Here is a 15,356-nt window from a genome sequence, read left to right on the forward strand (position 1 = left end):
TTGTTGACCCAAAATAAGGGCCAGCTGAATACAAGCTTTGTGCTACCATGACTGCTGACCTGAAAGTGAGATAGTTACTAAGCAATTTACAGGTAGGTGGTATATATGGCTTGAGTACAAGGGACAAAGGATGATTCATGTCTCTGGCAGGACAGAGCTGGGTGAGGTGCAATTTTATCACACTACCAAAAACTACATTTAAAACTTATGAATTGCCTATTTCTAGAGTTTTCATATGATTTTTCGTAGTCTATGGTTCTTTGAGAACAAGTGAAACCCTCAAGAGAAACCATAAACAAGGAAAGACTACTGTACTTCATTTTCAGTAGGTATCACTGTAAGTATGACAAAGTCTTTTCATTTAAATGATTTAATGAAAAAGTCTGTATAAAGGGTTAAAATTGTTTAGGTTACAGAAATATTTTATTATTATGGAAATTTGTCTAACTTTTAGAAGTTGATGTTGGTGTCAAAGAATTATTCTGGGTAGACAACTATGTATTGCATTTAATTAGTAAATTTTGGTTTAGTTGCATAATACTAAAGAAACAAGTATTTTTTCAGTTTTGCTTCTTAATCATTAACTATAGAGGTGCCAAATATATGCTATAATTACACACTTTGTAAGTGATTCAGTGTGTGTGTGTTTTATTTTGAGACAATTTCTTACTATGTAGCCCTTACTAGTCTGGAACTCACTACATAGATCAGGCTACTTATCTCTACCTTCCCAATTCTGACATTAAAGGTATGGTCTGCTACACCTGATCATGTTTTTTTTTTAAAGGATTTTTATCTTAAATAGCTTTTCAAAAGAGAAACTCTTTCCCTTTTTGAGGATGTAAAAGATGATACATGGTCTCTTGTATCTCAGGATGGTATCAAACTCACTACATAGCTCAGGGTGACCTTGATTTCTGGTGATCCTGCCTCTCCTATAAATACTGAAGGAAAATGCTATCATTTAAATGATAATAGGATTTAAATCAGTGGTTATCAACCTTCCTAATGCTGTGATCTTTTAATACAGTTCCTCATGTTGTGGTGACCCCAAGCATAAAATTACTTTGTTGCTACTTCATAACTGTAATTTTGCTACTGTTATGAATTGTAAGTATCTGTTATATGACCCCCCTCAAAGGGGTCATGACCCACAGATTGAGAACACTGGTCTAAATGGACAATAATGTAAGTTTTAGCCAATGTTATCAGGTTGAAATTTCATAGGAGGAGCATTTCTAGTGGAAATCACATTCGTAGTCAGGCTATTAATTATTTTATTTCACAGAGAGCTGATAATATATCTATAAATTTAAATATTTGGGCAAAGGCTATACAAATATTGAATGAATTTTTAATTCAATATTTAAATTAAATAAATGGACTAATAATATACTTAGAAATTTTACCTCAAAGTAGCAACAATACAAGGTATAATGTACCCTCTAGTCCATTAATATCAAAGATTAGCCATCTTACATATCACATATAGTTAAAACTTTAAAAGTATGTTTTACATATAAAGTATGCATGCATATTGTTATTTAATATTGCTCACATATGTACAGCTGCTTACCAAATAATTCCTCCCCAGAAGAATGAGAAAAAAACATAAAAGGCTAAAGAACCCCAAATCACAAAGTGATTTATCCATGTCCAGAATCGGGTATCCAAGGCGAGCTGAAAAGATACAACATAAGTATTTTTTGACAGGCACAAAATATACTCGGTAATACATTATGATATCTGATAATTTATACAGATGCAATAGCTATGGGAGGATTTCGCCTTAGCCATGGCTTGAGAAGAGGATATAACTAAAAGAGCAGAAGCTAGGCTTTTCAAAGTACTAAAATAAGAATGCTGAGTGCTGCTGTGAGCTCTCTAAATTCTTCTATAGTACAGGCATGGAAGTGTAGTTAAATCAAGTAATTTGTAGGTAGAGGGCTATAGATGTCTCACTATTGAGTGACAGGTGACGAATGAAGCAACGGTAATAAATAGGAGGCCAAAGTCCCAAGTCTTCAGGTAATAGTGACCAGGGATAAAATGGCAAATGAGATCTAGTTGGTTGAGGCAGGTATGCCAAAAACCAGGAGAGGAAGAATAGCTAAAAAGAGCAGACCAGAAGTTATAAAAGAATAAATAGGTAAGAGTCACTATATGTAGAGGTAACTACTTCTATGCATCATACACTATGGAGCAAAGAACCATGGGTACAGATTTCCAACTATAAAACCATTATCTACTCCATTAAATTAATAAAAATAGTTGCCTCACATTTTAAAAATTGCATGTTTCTATAAAGATTGATAGTGACTTTATTTTTAGATTGTGGCACCTTTGGTTTTCAAATGTGATCTAGAAATAGTATCATCTCATGCACTTGCTTAAAATTTCTAGCTCACACAGGGTAACAACCAGAGCATTTAATTTTATTTGCAGAGACACCATTGGTCCTTAGCTCGGTTACAATTTCTTATTCATAAAAGGATGTTGATAACATTGTGATACAGACAAATCCTGAGTTCCCACTCTGGTCTGCTAGGGGAAAATGATACAACAGTACTCTTGAAAAGAGGATGGAGTGGATACCATGAGCCACACGTGCTGCAATGAGGCTGAGTTTTAAGTGTACAGCAAAGGACTAGGACAATAAGCTGGGAAAAACAGGGCACTTCCACTGAAAAATCATGATTTTATGAAACATTATAATAGTTAACAGTTGGCACTGATACATTCTAGATATTTCCATTCAAATATTTTGTTTTCATTAGTGACCTATGACAAACGCCCTAAGATGGGGGAAGTACTACTTTTAGCTTTGTTTTATACAAGTTGAAATACAGAAAAGTGAGGTTACTTGTCTAAGGACACATAGTTATGAAATGGTTAGCCTGAGATGAATTGTAGAATTTATTTAAAATCCTTCAAAAAATGCTTGGCAAGATGGTTTGGTAAGTAAAATGATTGCTTGGCAAGCCTGAAAAGTTAATCCCCATTACCAAATGGTGAAAGGACACATTGTCCTCTGACCTCCACAGGCATGCCTTGGAATAGAAATATGCATACACAGAGTAAAGTTCTATGATATTACTGAATTAGCAGGTGAATACTGAAAATATTAGAACAAAATATAGAGAAAACAGAAGTTCTATAAGTTCTATGAGAACGATATTTCTGAATTCTGATTCAACCTAAGACTCCATGTGAAATATTACTAGAAGGATCAGATGAATTATGTTTTCAACTACGAAAATCCAAATTCTTGAGTTTCAAGGACAGCATTTACCAAAGCTTTAGAGCATTATTACATGGCTACATATGAATGACAATGATTTTGCCAAGATTCCATTTCTTCTGTTGCACTGACTTTTGTTTGTTTTTGAGACAGGATCTTACACTCAGGCCATGCTGGCCTGGAATTCTTGGTGATCCTCTCGCCTCAGTCTCCCAAATTCAGGAATATAGATACAGACAATCAGGCCTATTCCTGTCACATATCTTTATATACTTCATTAACAAACATATGGGTAAATGTCAGTAACTAATAGATTATAAAATTGTATTACCACCGTGCTCTTTTGCATACGTATCTTGTATACAGACACTTATTTAAGTGTCTCAAGGACTAAAATTCTTTTAGAGCCAACTAGGGATTCTTAAATAGATGCTAATTTATTAAAGATTCAATTTTTTTTCATTAAAAATGATTCAAGGGCTGAAGAGTATTGGCTGCTCTTCTAGAAGACCCAGGTTCAATTCTTAGCTCCCACATGGCAGCTCACAGCTGTCTCTAACTCCAGTCTGAAGGAGATCATTGCCTTCTTCTGGCCTCATTGGACATTTATGCATATAGTGTTCAGATATACATGCAGGTAAAACATTCATACATATAAAAATAAACAAAAGTTTTAAAATATTTATATTTTTATTTACATGTATGTGCAAATGTATGCAGATACCAAAGAGGGTGTTGGATGCCCTGCAGCTGATAATACAGGGAGTTGTGAACCTTGCAACATGGCTGCTAGGAACAGAACTCCAATCCTCTGCAAAACTAAGCAAGGTCCTCTACTGAGCAATCTCTTCAGCCCTATGATACAAGTTCTCAACATAGAAATAGTATACACACACACACATACATATTTACAATCTTTCAGCCTGTTTATATATAATTTAGTATAATGCCTTAAAAACAACAGTTAATTTTTCCGTTGCAAGTGGGTATCAATTGCAGACAGCTTCTTGGTTAGGGGTGGGAATCCATGCCCACTTCCCCTTCTGGATTCTAAGTTTTTGTTTGGTTTGCCTGTTTGTTTTCTAAAGAGAGAGAAAAAGAAACGGCAAGGAGCTAAGTGGGTAGGTAGGATCTGAGAGGAATTGGAGAAGGGAAAAAGCATGATCAGAATATAGTGAATGAAACATTTTTCAAAAAAATAAAACAATACAGTGATTACGAAGGAATAGGTTTCCATTAAGTATGGTGTCTGAATTTCTTTATTCTCAAAATAAAATAACATAGAACATGTACTAGAAAAAATGAGAAATATATACAAATACTAAAACCCCTAGCATTCAGAAAAGGGCTTGGATAACATATAGTAACACAAATATTAAGAGACAAAGATTATACAAAATATATTTGAATAAAAAATCTGACCTTCAGAGTTACAGTGAATACTAAGACTGTAAAAACAATGGTCCCAAATGTCCAGTTTCCATATATCTGAAAAACATTTAAAAATTATATGTACCATAAATACACAAGCCTGCTGAAGAAAAAAACATTCAGGTTTAATCCTGCATGTAACTGCCAAAGATCTTTTTGTGAATTATTTGGGAAAATTGCCTGGTTGTTAAGATTAAGTCACAATGCTAGACTTTCATGGATAGATACACCACATCTATGGTTGGCTGGGTTCATTACCATGCAGCATCAAACAGGGAATTCACTGGTTTGATAAAGGAAGAGGGAAACATACTATTCCACTAGAAGCACTATTTATTAAAGTAAGTCATTTGGATGACTCATGTCACTAATGAGTTTGGTATGTTTTCATCCTAGAATATAAGGAAAGTTCTTACATAAACACAAATGGACTCACATTTTAAAAAGCGAGTCTAATTATTACTACATCTGTTAGCATGTGCACACCAAAGAGAAGCAGTACCACTTATAAATCCAAGTGATGGCAATGAATGGCACATATGCTTACCAAATGCTGTCAATATCTGAATGCATAATGTTGAAACAGAAAATGAGATGTAAAACGTTTTTAAAAAATAAAAACAAAAGGTTACTAGAAGAAAAAATGATTCAACTAAATCAGACATGGGTTTAGCTGCTGATAAAAAAATTCTTATTTATATAATTTTAGCAAACACTTAAAAAGGATGGTGACATATACAAGAAAATCTTAATTTGGACTTCATAAACTCAAAATGCATAATGAATCAGAAAAAGGCTGGGCCACTGATTCTTAAATACCACCTATGTTGGCTAAGCCCATGAATGTTTGAAGCAATTTTTTTTAAAGCAATAGCCAGTTATATACAATTTTTTGTGTCAAAAAATAAAAAGGAAAAGCCACAGAACTACTCATGGCTGAGGATCTGAGAAGTCATAAAACTGAACTTCTACTTACTCAAAGATGAAAGCTGACTTGGAAAGCTAATGTGGCTTTCCCAAGGATACCCGAGATTTAACAGGACCTTCTGTGGCAAGTGCTAGATATACGTATTCTAAGGTCAATTAATAACTTTCTAATAGTTACATTAAAATTAATAATTAGAAAGGATTCATACTAAATTATCTTGTTAGTCCAAATTAGGAAGTCCTGACTATAGTATCTAATTTCAAAGTACTATTCAAATTCATTAAGCTTACACTTTTGTAAGAGATGTTAGCTGTATAGGGTTCAGACATAGTATATGTAATAAATTATTTTTGAAACTTAGCTTTTTGCTTCATATTTATGATAAGAATGACCATAAAAGAAAAGTACCAAACATGGCAAAGGAGAACACAGTGAAAGCAACATGCAAGGCAGAAGTTTCAGTTTCCCAGTGTGTGGCTGCAGCAAGATGGCCTCTTCCCTTGTCCCACATCAGTATTTCTCTCCTAGAGTATGAGCAGGTCAAAATCATCCTAGTGCAGCTGCTCACTGATATTGTCACTTTCTCAGAAGGGGCTAGCAGAACCAACACAGCATTTTAAAAAAGAATACTGCACTCCCACTTTGAAAAGAAAGAAAAGATTCCCTATTTACATACTCGTCTAACACTACAAACACACAGTAGCCACCGCTTCAATTACTAACTATAAATTAGAAATGCAGGTAGCATGGGAAAAAGCTTTTGTTTTTCCTATCACAACACATAGGTATAAAGTCTAAAGTCCCAAGAACTCTCTCATATCCTAAAAACTATAAACAAATTCAGATTCTAGAGGATTTGCTTAAGATCTCTTCCTAAATTTGTTTTTTCGAGACAGGGTTTCTCTGTGTAGCTTTGGAGCCTGTCCTGGAACTCACTCTGTAGAACATGTTGGACTTGAACTCACAGAGTTCCTCCTGCCTCTGCCTCCAGAGTGCTAGAATTAAAGGCATGCGCCATCCATCACCCAGCCAAAAGTGATTTCTGACTCTAGTACTTTCTTAATGTTAAAGACCTAGTGCTAAGAAAAATAATTTGCAAAATGATTACCATAAACGTGTGTGAAAATGCAGTATCTATGGGAAAAATACATGGTTTTTACCTTTCCATTGTCTTCTAAGGATGTAGTCTGAAAAAGGAAGTAAGTTCCAAAGAAGAATACTGTCCCTTCAAAGGCAGCCAGAAATGTCCAATATAAGAAGGGCCCCAACTGTAACATAGCATTGCCAGTAATTTTCCTATAAAGAAATGGAGAGAACAATTAATGAATCTCTGTAGGCTGTTGAGTTGAAGATACAAGGAAACACCAAAGATGGGCATTAATCTGAGCTTGTTATAATGAAGGAGCTACCCTGATGGACAGAAAGATTTTTTTCAAATAAAGAGATAGACTGACCAAAGTTAAGATCTTCATGTAATCACTACCTGACCAAGACACTGATGTAAACTGTAAAATATTTCTAAAATTTTGGTCAAGCAAAACAACATCAATAAGAATTATATACCATTTAACACTTATTTATAAAATAGTAGGAACTGAGTTAGGATTGATTATCCATCTATTCATTCATCCATCCATCCATCCATCCATCCATCCACCCACCTATCTACCTATAGCATTATACATGTATATATACATTAAGTTAGTGTATATATATATATATACACACACATACACACTCACGCATGTGTATGTATGTATACACATAGACAAGTAGATAGAGGGAGAGAGGGAGAAGCAGAGGGAGTACAAAAACTAGGTGTCATTATTCTCATTTACAAATAAATCTCAGAAAGGGTTATATAATATAATGGTTCTCAAACTCCACACTTAATTAAGTGGGGAATCTTTCAAAGCTAGTAATGATGTCCTAATAAATGGCAGGTAGACTGATAAAGTTAAAATTTTGAAAATAGCACAATCTTTTCAGTCAACGCCAGAATGTGAAGAATGTCAAATAAGGCTACTACATCTAATGAAGCAGATCTGCACAAAGAAAATGGGTTTATGTATGTACCTTTTTTACTTCTATTTGAAATTTCTTGTACCATGTATCTAAGGGTGTTTAATTACTCAAATAGCACACCTATTGATAACTCTACAGAATGTCATTGGGTTATATTATCACAGTTATAACATAAATGCAATGTTTTTTTTACTTACTTGGGATAGAGAATGAAAATATGACAAATTATACAAATTTCATCTTATAGGACTTTTAGGTGCAAAACTGAAGTTCTGGGGATGCTATCCGTAAAAGGAAAAGTAGGAGAAGAAAGACATGGCTGTTTCTTAGAAACAGGAAAAGAATCTATCTGAAGACTCTTGGAGTGAGTGTCTAGCAAATGCTAGCTAATGTGGCTTTTCTAGTCACTTACTTAGACTGGGGTAAAGAGTACAAAAGCAGAAAGTGATTCCTGTCTTTGTAAGAATTCTGTGGGAAAAGAATGGCAGGAGTATCATGGTATACTGAAATTTCTAGACAAAACTTTTTAGTCACACTATGATGAAGAAACTGTTAGAAACTCACACAGGTCACCCAACATGAAGGAAAGCATAAATAAAAACAGGAATATGGGATCTGGAGAAAGGCTGAGCAGTAACACAGCTTAAATACCTTTATATGCCATGCAGCAGATGTTACCAGATGTTACCAGACCTGTTCTTTTTGTTGTTTAAAGCTCAAGCAATCAGCTATACCAGCCTACTCTCTTATATTTTTATATTTTTTTGGTTGTGAGCCTAGCCTTTAACAGCTGAGCCATCCCTCCAGGCCTGCCTACTCTCTTAACAAAAGAATTACTTCAGGTTTCAAATTTCTATTAAGAATATTAAAATAATCAAATGGTTCAAGTCAATATTTCTCAAAATGTGAGTCAATAAGTTCTAAAGGTATAATGCATAATGTCACTGCTAAAATTCAGTAGGAAACTGTAGAGGTACATGTACATAGACCAGGACTTCATGTTTAGACTGTACAATAACTTATGTCCTATAAATATCCATTTAAGTATAGAACTGCTATCTAGGAAAATAGACCACTCTTCTGTTGAATGATATATTTTAGCTGAAAATTCACAACAGAACCACTTAATGAACCAAGTGATCAATTCTGTGTCCTTCCTACCTATAGAGTAAATGAAATCCACTACTTCAAGCCCAGCATGGTAACTAATACCAATAATACCAGAACTTAATGGAGGAGGGTCATCTGTCTGTGTTACTTTCATTGGTTAATAAAGAAACTGCCTTGGCCCTTTAATAGGACAGAAAATTAGGTAGGCGGAGTAGACAGAACAGAATTGTGGGAGAAAGAAAGCAGAGTGAGGCAGACACCTCAGGCAGTCACCATGCCTTTCCTCTCCGAGACGGATGCAGGTTAAGATCTCTCCTGGTAAGCTACCACCTCGTGGTGCTACACACATTAATATAAATGGGTTAAGCAAGATGTGAGAATTAGCCAATAAGAGGCTAAAACTAATGGGCCAGGCAGTGTTTAAAAGAATATAATTTTTGTGTTATTATTTCCGAGGCTAAGCTAGCTATGCAGGAGCCGGGCAGGACGAAAAGCAGGACTGCCCGCCATTCCTTCTAGAAGAACTGATGCAAGAGGATTTCACAAATTCTACTATGAGCTACATTTTCAACTTACATATACAATCGAGGGTCTGAGGTCAGAGTATCAATGTTGATGTGCTGTTCCAGTAGACTGTAGGCCAAGATGGGCAGGGATGTGAAACAGATATTGTACATTGTAAGATACGCAGCATCATAGAGTGGCTGAAAAGACAAACAGGAAAACAATGTTCTGTAGCCATTCATCTATGATATAATTATGTACTTATAAAAACCTGTAGCTATTTTTTAAAAAATGCTTTTTGTGAGAGCAGAGGAAACTTTGTAAGTAAGGAGACTCTACCTGGTAAAGATAAAAGTATTGAAAAAATTTATGTGTCATTATTAACAAACCTTACCCTTTAACAGGGTCTTTAGAATATTTGTATGCCATGTCTTATTTTTAGTAGACAAAAACTATTAACTTTATGTAAGGTTTTTCAGTTGCTAAAAATGTAGATATTTAGTAGCTATTTTAGAAAAGACAAAATAAGCTGGGTAGTGGTGGCGCACACCATTAATCACAGCACTCAGGAGGCAGGGGAAGGTGGATCTCTGTGAATTCAAGTCCAGCCTAGTCTAAAGAACTAGTTTCAGGACAAGCTCCAAATCTACAGAGAAACCCTGTCTTGAAAAACAAAACAAAACAACAACAACAAAAAACCCAAATAAATAAATCCAAGTCAGGAGTTCTTACAGATATTAAACCATAGGGAGTAGCCAACCTATGTTGCAGATCTTTTCTGGTTAATACTGTTATTTTTTATTAATATTTTATAAGTCCAAATCCTACAATTAACCTCAAGTCTTGTAATAAAGTTGCCCTTTTCCTGAGAGTTCCTCTGGTGTGTGTTCTTACTCCCTAAGGACTAATAAACTGAATTTAATCAGCTGTAAGTATGAGCTTAGTAATCTTTTCCTAGAGTGCTTTAACAGTACTGAGCTTCCCACAGAGGATGGAATTCTGAAAGCATTCAGTAAATACTGGACGAGTGAACACAGAAGTCACACCCACATTTGTAAAGGATTGATCAGAAATTAGAAAATTTTTCAAAATATATTTCTAAAGATTTTTATATTATGTGTATAGATAAGTTCATGTGACTGCATGTATCCAAGGAGGCCAGAAGATAGTGTAAGATCCCCACGGAGCTAGAGTTAAAGATGATTGTGAGCTATCCAACCTGTGCCATGTATCTAACATCTAGCTATCTAAAACTGTGCCATCTCTCTAGCCTATAAAACTTCCACTGAAAAACTTTTAAGTATTTTATGACCTTTATTCAGGTGAAAGTACTTATCAAGTTCAGTGTGTCTAGACACTGCTAGAAGTCATCATATAACCATTTTTGTTGTTGTGATTAAAAGAATCCTAACACACACACATGTAAATGTTCTTTGATTAATAAAATTCATTTAAATGTGATACTAATCAATACAACTACATATTTTCAGCCAGTGAAGTAAACATACAATTACAATGAAAAGTTATTTGAAAAGGTTGGAAACAACTTCAACAGAACTTTTTTTTAGTTCATTCACTAAACCATTATTAGAGAATATAGTAAATGCAAAGCACTGGGGAGAGACATGACTCATCCTTACATTCATCAAGGGGTTCAAATTAAAAACAGGGACTAGAGTGAGGGTATACTGGGAGCTGGCAGACCCAAAAGGGGATCGTCTTTTTTGATTTCAACAGAGAAAAAACATGTGATATAGTATATTCAACATTCTCAATGAAGTTAAAAGGATGGTTCTGCATAAAAATCGAGACAATTTTGATATAGTTTCTATGAACAAAGATTTAATGCCAGAAAAATATTTTACTGAAATAAAAGCATAAAAATGTGCTATATATCTTCTTATTTTCAAATGTACTACTGTACTAGTCCACGACATACAATACAGAATTTGCTCTGGAAACTACCCATTTTCACTAATGAGTAAATTTAAAGAGCAACTCCCAGGCCGACTGTTGTGCAATTTAGTGTTGAAAACAAAAGAAACATCAATCTACTTTTGCTTCAGGATGGAACTTTAAGGTTACATGAGAGTTAATTGTAATTCTTGGATGCATAATTAGAGGAGACAGAATGTTCCACAAAAAGGTTTACTTGATAATACTGTCATCTTGTTAAATCTGTAACAAATGTATCTTTTTTCATGGAAAAAAAGACAAGTAATATCCTAGTTTTACTAAAACAAAAGTTTTTGTTTTAAATAGTGATTCCATTTCTACATTTTCATCGCCCAATCTCTGAATTCCAAAGAGTATCTAATGAGACTATGGATTGAAAAAGACAGCCTATATGCACATCAAAACACAATATAAAGCATGTTGCTGCCAGCACTAATACAAGTCCAAAGTAAATAGTAAAGATTTGTGCTTCATGCCATCTCCTCAGAGACCATTTCTTTACCTGTAACATTTTTAAGATGTCGGCTTATTTCTTCCCTAGGGTACTCAGGTCTCTGTTTCAATGTTGATTTATTGGAGAGATTGTTCAGATAGCTCTTTCAAAATAGTAGCCTCTCATCTTGTCACAGTATATTCTTTTATTATTCAATTACATTCATTTTACTACATTTTATATTTTTTCTTCAGAGCACTGATACCATATCCTATATCAAGTATTCGTCTGCCTCTTCCCTATCACTATCTTGCAAGTGTTAAAATGGTAAGGCATTTGTTTGAAACATTAAAATATCTTCAGAAAAACATTGGTTCCTGGCATTTAGAATCAAGAGAAATAAAAATACTTTTAAGATTTGGAAATTCAGTCACAGATACCTGTGACAATGTGGTTATCAAGCTTGTCAAAATCATTAAATTACTTCTAGATTAACCAATTTTCTGAGTCAGTCATCATTATAGTTCTTGTATCTGCTACACTTCTACTAAGAAGGGCACATACCTGTTGTGAGAATCCACAGAAGAATTGGTACAAAAACTGTGGCAAAATGAAGCAAAGGTTCTGGAAAATATTAAGAACAAGATTAGTATTTTCACTTAATCAGTTTAAAAAACCCAAACAGGGCATTGTACAAAGTCATTCTTAAATCCTTCATCCCTAAATGCAACAACTTTCTGTTGCAAAGATATAAATAAGTTAGTTTTAAATGATTAATTGAAATCAAATGCTTAATTCATACTGAGTAACTTTTCCCCTACCTAAACAAAAGAGAATCTCACTTATGAGAACCTCTTGCTATTTCCAATTTTTTTTCCTTTTTGAAGAGAAAGATCTCACACTACAGTCCAATGTAGTCAGGAACTTGATATATACTCCTATCACGTCGCAAACTCATAGTTTTCCTCCTGCTTCTGCCTCCTGTCCTGGGATTATAAATATGAGTTACTATGCTGGCTTTCTATAGGCTTGTTAAAGGAAAGAAATATGTTTATCTGATATGAATACCTAATGTATTGTCCCTTAAATTCCAACTGGATTTAAAGAATCACTATAGACTTACATAATATCCAAAATGTATATTTTAATTTAAATATTTTATTTGCAACTGTGTCTCTCTGTGTGTGCATGTGAAGGCCAGAAGAGGGTGTTGGAATCTAACTCCAGTCATCTGCAACAACAATCACTGTTAGACCTAAGTTTCTGACCTCAAACATATATTTTAAAGTTGATTAATAGGAATACATACTCAGATTATTATTATAGTTTATGTTGACATCAACAGTAATTAACTGATACTTCTCTTTATTAATGCTTCATTAAACAACATGGTTAAGAATCTGCTAAAAGCAAAGACGGTCATTATCAAATTGAATAGCTAGGTGTGGTGGCATAGGCCTTTGATCTCAGCACTTGGGAAGCAGAAGCAGGCAGATCTTTGTGAACCAGCCTGGTCTATAATGTTAGTTCTGGGCTAGCTAGGACTATACAGCAAAACCCTGTCTCGCCCTCTCACACAAAGGAACAAGCTTCTCTACCAAAAGTTATCCTCTGACCTCCATATATGCACTATAGCACATACATGCACACCCCATTAAATAAACAAAATAAAAGAAATAAGGTGGCTGGTGGGATGGCCTCAGCAAGCAATGGTACTTGCAAGCCTGATAACGAGTTTAATCCTCAGAATTCATATAAAGGTAGAAGGATAGAACTGACTACATAAAACTGTTCTCTGGCCTCCACATATGGGCTGTGGCATACACAGGTACCTTTCTCATGTGGAAACCCACAGATGTGAACCTGTTCCACCTTGAGTGGAGGAAAGAGAGTTTGAGCTTATTTTTGCTCTCTCAAAGTTGTTGACAACAGGTATGGCTGCAAAGGAGCAATTCTGACCTAGGGTGTGGTTAATTCATATTTTGGCTATAGACGTGGATTCACTCCACCGGAACCAAAGGTCAGAGAATTCAAGTCATTTCCTAATGTTAATGAAGTCTGTTGCATCCCTCCTCCCCTTTTGAAGTATATAGGCATGTGAAAAATAAATGAGGTGGATTAAAGTCCCTCCTGATTCTGTTCTGTGTTTCTGTCTTTTATTTCTCTTATATCTCTGTTCCTTTTGCTTAATAGTTCTAATCCTCAAGCTCTTACCCTGGAACATACGAGTTTTGTTAAAGCTGGTCTTCAACATTCTTTTAACAATAAGAAAATAGATTAAAGGAAAAAACAGGCTGGTGAAGTGGTTCTGCAGGTGAAGGCACTTGCCTCCAAGCCTGAGGACCTGATTTCTAATTCCTTGGAGCCACATGGTAGAAGAAAAGAACTAACTACTGCAAGCTGTCTTCTGACATCTACACGTGTGCCCTAGCACATATGCATCCCCACACATATTACACTAAATAAATACATGTACATTAAAAAATAAAGCCTCTTTCTCTAAAGGGACTTACCTTTTTATCTTGAGAAATACTAAAGTCAAACATAAAAATGGCAAGTGGAGAATTCACAAGGCCATTACAAGCCACTGAGTGTGACTATAAAATACTGAAATCAATGCCTTTAGGCAAATGTACCAGAACCACGATTTTTTAAATGACTGTCATTCTTCAAAGTAGACTATAAGCTACTTGAGTGCTCCGGTCAGTTTCTTGTTCAAAAAGTCTTAGACTTCTCTTAAGGAAACACTTTCAAACACCCTATTTTTACTATGTCAAGAAACCAGTGTCCTTCCTGTTGCTACACATTTTCACTTAATTCACCAGAATTTGCTCTGGGAGATTCAGAGCTATTTTAAAAAGCCAAGGGATCCTCAACATGCATAATCATCTACTATGCTTAAAATATTTAGATAAGTATATTATAGACTCTGGAGGACACTGTTAAAGAAGTGTGGTCTAGTACACGTTGAACAACATAAAAATAAAGTGTCAGAGCATAACAGTAAAATGTAGCAAAAAAAGTCAGTCCTCACATCATTCTAGAAGATCAGCATTCACTTGTATTTATCAGTTTTGACAAAACACAGAAATAGCACAACTTTCTTTTAGAGTTATGCTCTGTAGGGAAATTTTCTGAGGTTAGAGAAAGCAGAGCTCAGTGGACTACTCTAAGACTAGAGAGTTTAGAGAGGATGTCTGCCTCCTTCATTAGAATGTAAGTTCCATAATAAAAGGGACATTATGTGTTTAGCTAGCCATGGTGAATCCTTGGTTTCTAAAAGAGTTCTTGGCAAACAGCCATACACTGAAAATTTACTTTTTGATTAACTGAATGAAGAATTCAGAACTTGAGCTGGGTATGGTGGTGCATGCTTTAATTCCAGGACTCAGTAGGCAGAGGCAGGTGGATGTCTGAGTTTGATGCCAGCCTGGTTTACATAGGGAGTTGCAGGGCAGACAGGGCTATATAGAGAGACCCCATGTCACTCCCCTCCCTGACAAAAATTCAGAACTTGAATGTGGCACAAGGCTTTAATCCCAGCATTGTGGGAAGCAGAGGAAGGTGGATCTGAGTTCAAGGCCAGCCCAGTCCAGGAGGGCTATACAGAGAAATACTGTTTTGAAAAACCAAAAGAAGAAAAAGGAAAATAAATATTCATAACTTAAATTAGGTCTTAAGGATGGATGGAATAATAAGAACCAAGGCAAAGTCATATTCATTTTAAA

General features: G+C 35.0%; 1 protein-coding gene across 4 annotated transcripts in view; it reads right to left on the reverse strand.

Annotated features, from left to right (window-relative positions):
• Positions 1-15,356, reverse strand: part of Atp11c (ATPase phospholipid transporting 11C) — a 202,921-nt gene that overhangs the window by 15,109 nt on the left and 172,456 nt on the right. For all 4 annotated transcript variants that reach the window (XM_038316043.1, XM_038316044.1, XM_038316042.1 and 1 more), the window contains exons 23-27: positions 12,193-12,252; positions 9,312-9,439; positions 6,761-6,896; positions 4,664-4,729; positions 1,577-1,680 (exon numbers count right to left, since the gene is read on the reverse strand). In XM_038316043.1, coding sequence (XP_038171971.1) covers positions 1,577-1,680; positions 4,664-4,729; positions 6,761-6,896; positions 9,312-9,439; positions 12,193-12,252 — 494 coding nt within the window. The remainder of the gene's footprint in view (positions 1-1,576; positions 1,681-4,663; positions 4,730-6,760; positions 6,897-9,311; positions 9,440-12,192; positions 12,253-15,356) is intronic.

The sequence above is a fragment of the Arvicola amphibius genome, chromosome X (assembly GCF_903992535.2).
Source record: "Arvicola amphibius chromosome X, mArvAmp1.2, whole genome shotgun sequence".
Lineage (NCBI taxonomy): Eukaryota > Metazoa > Chordata > Mammalia > Rodentia > Cricetidae > Arvicola > Arvicola amphibius.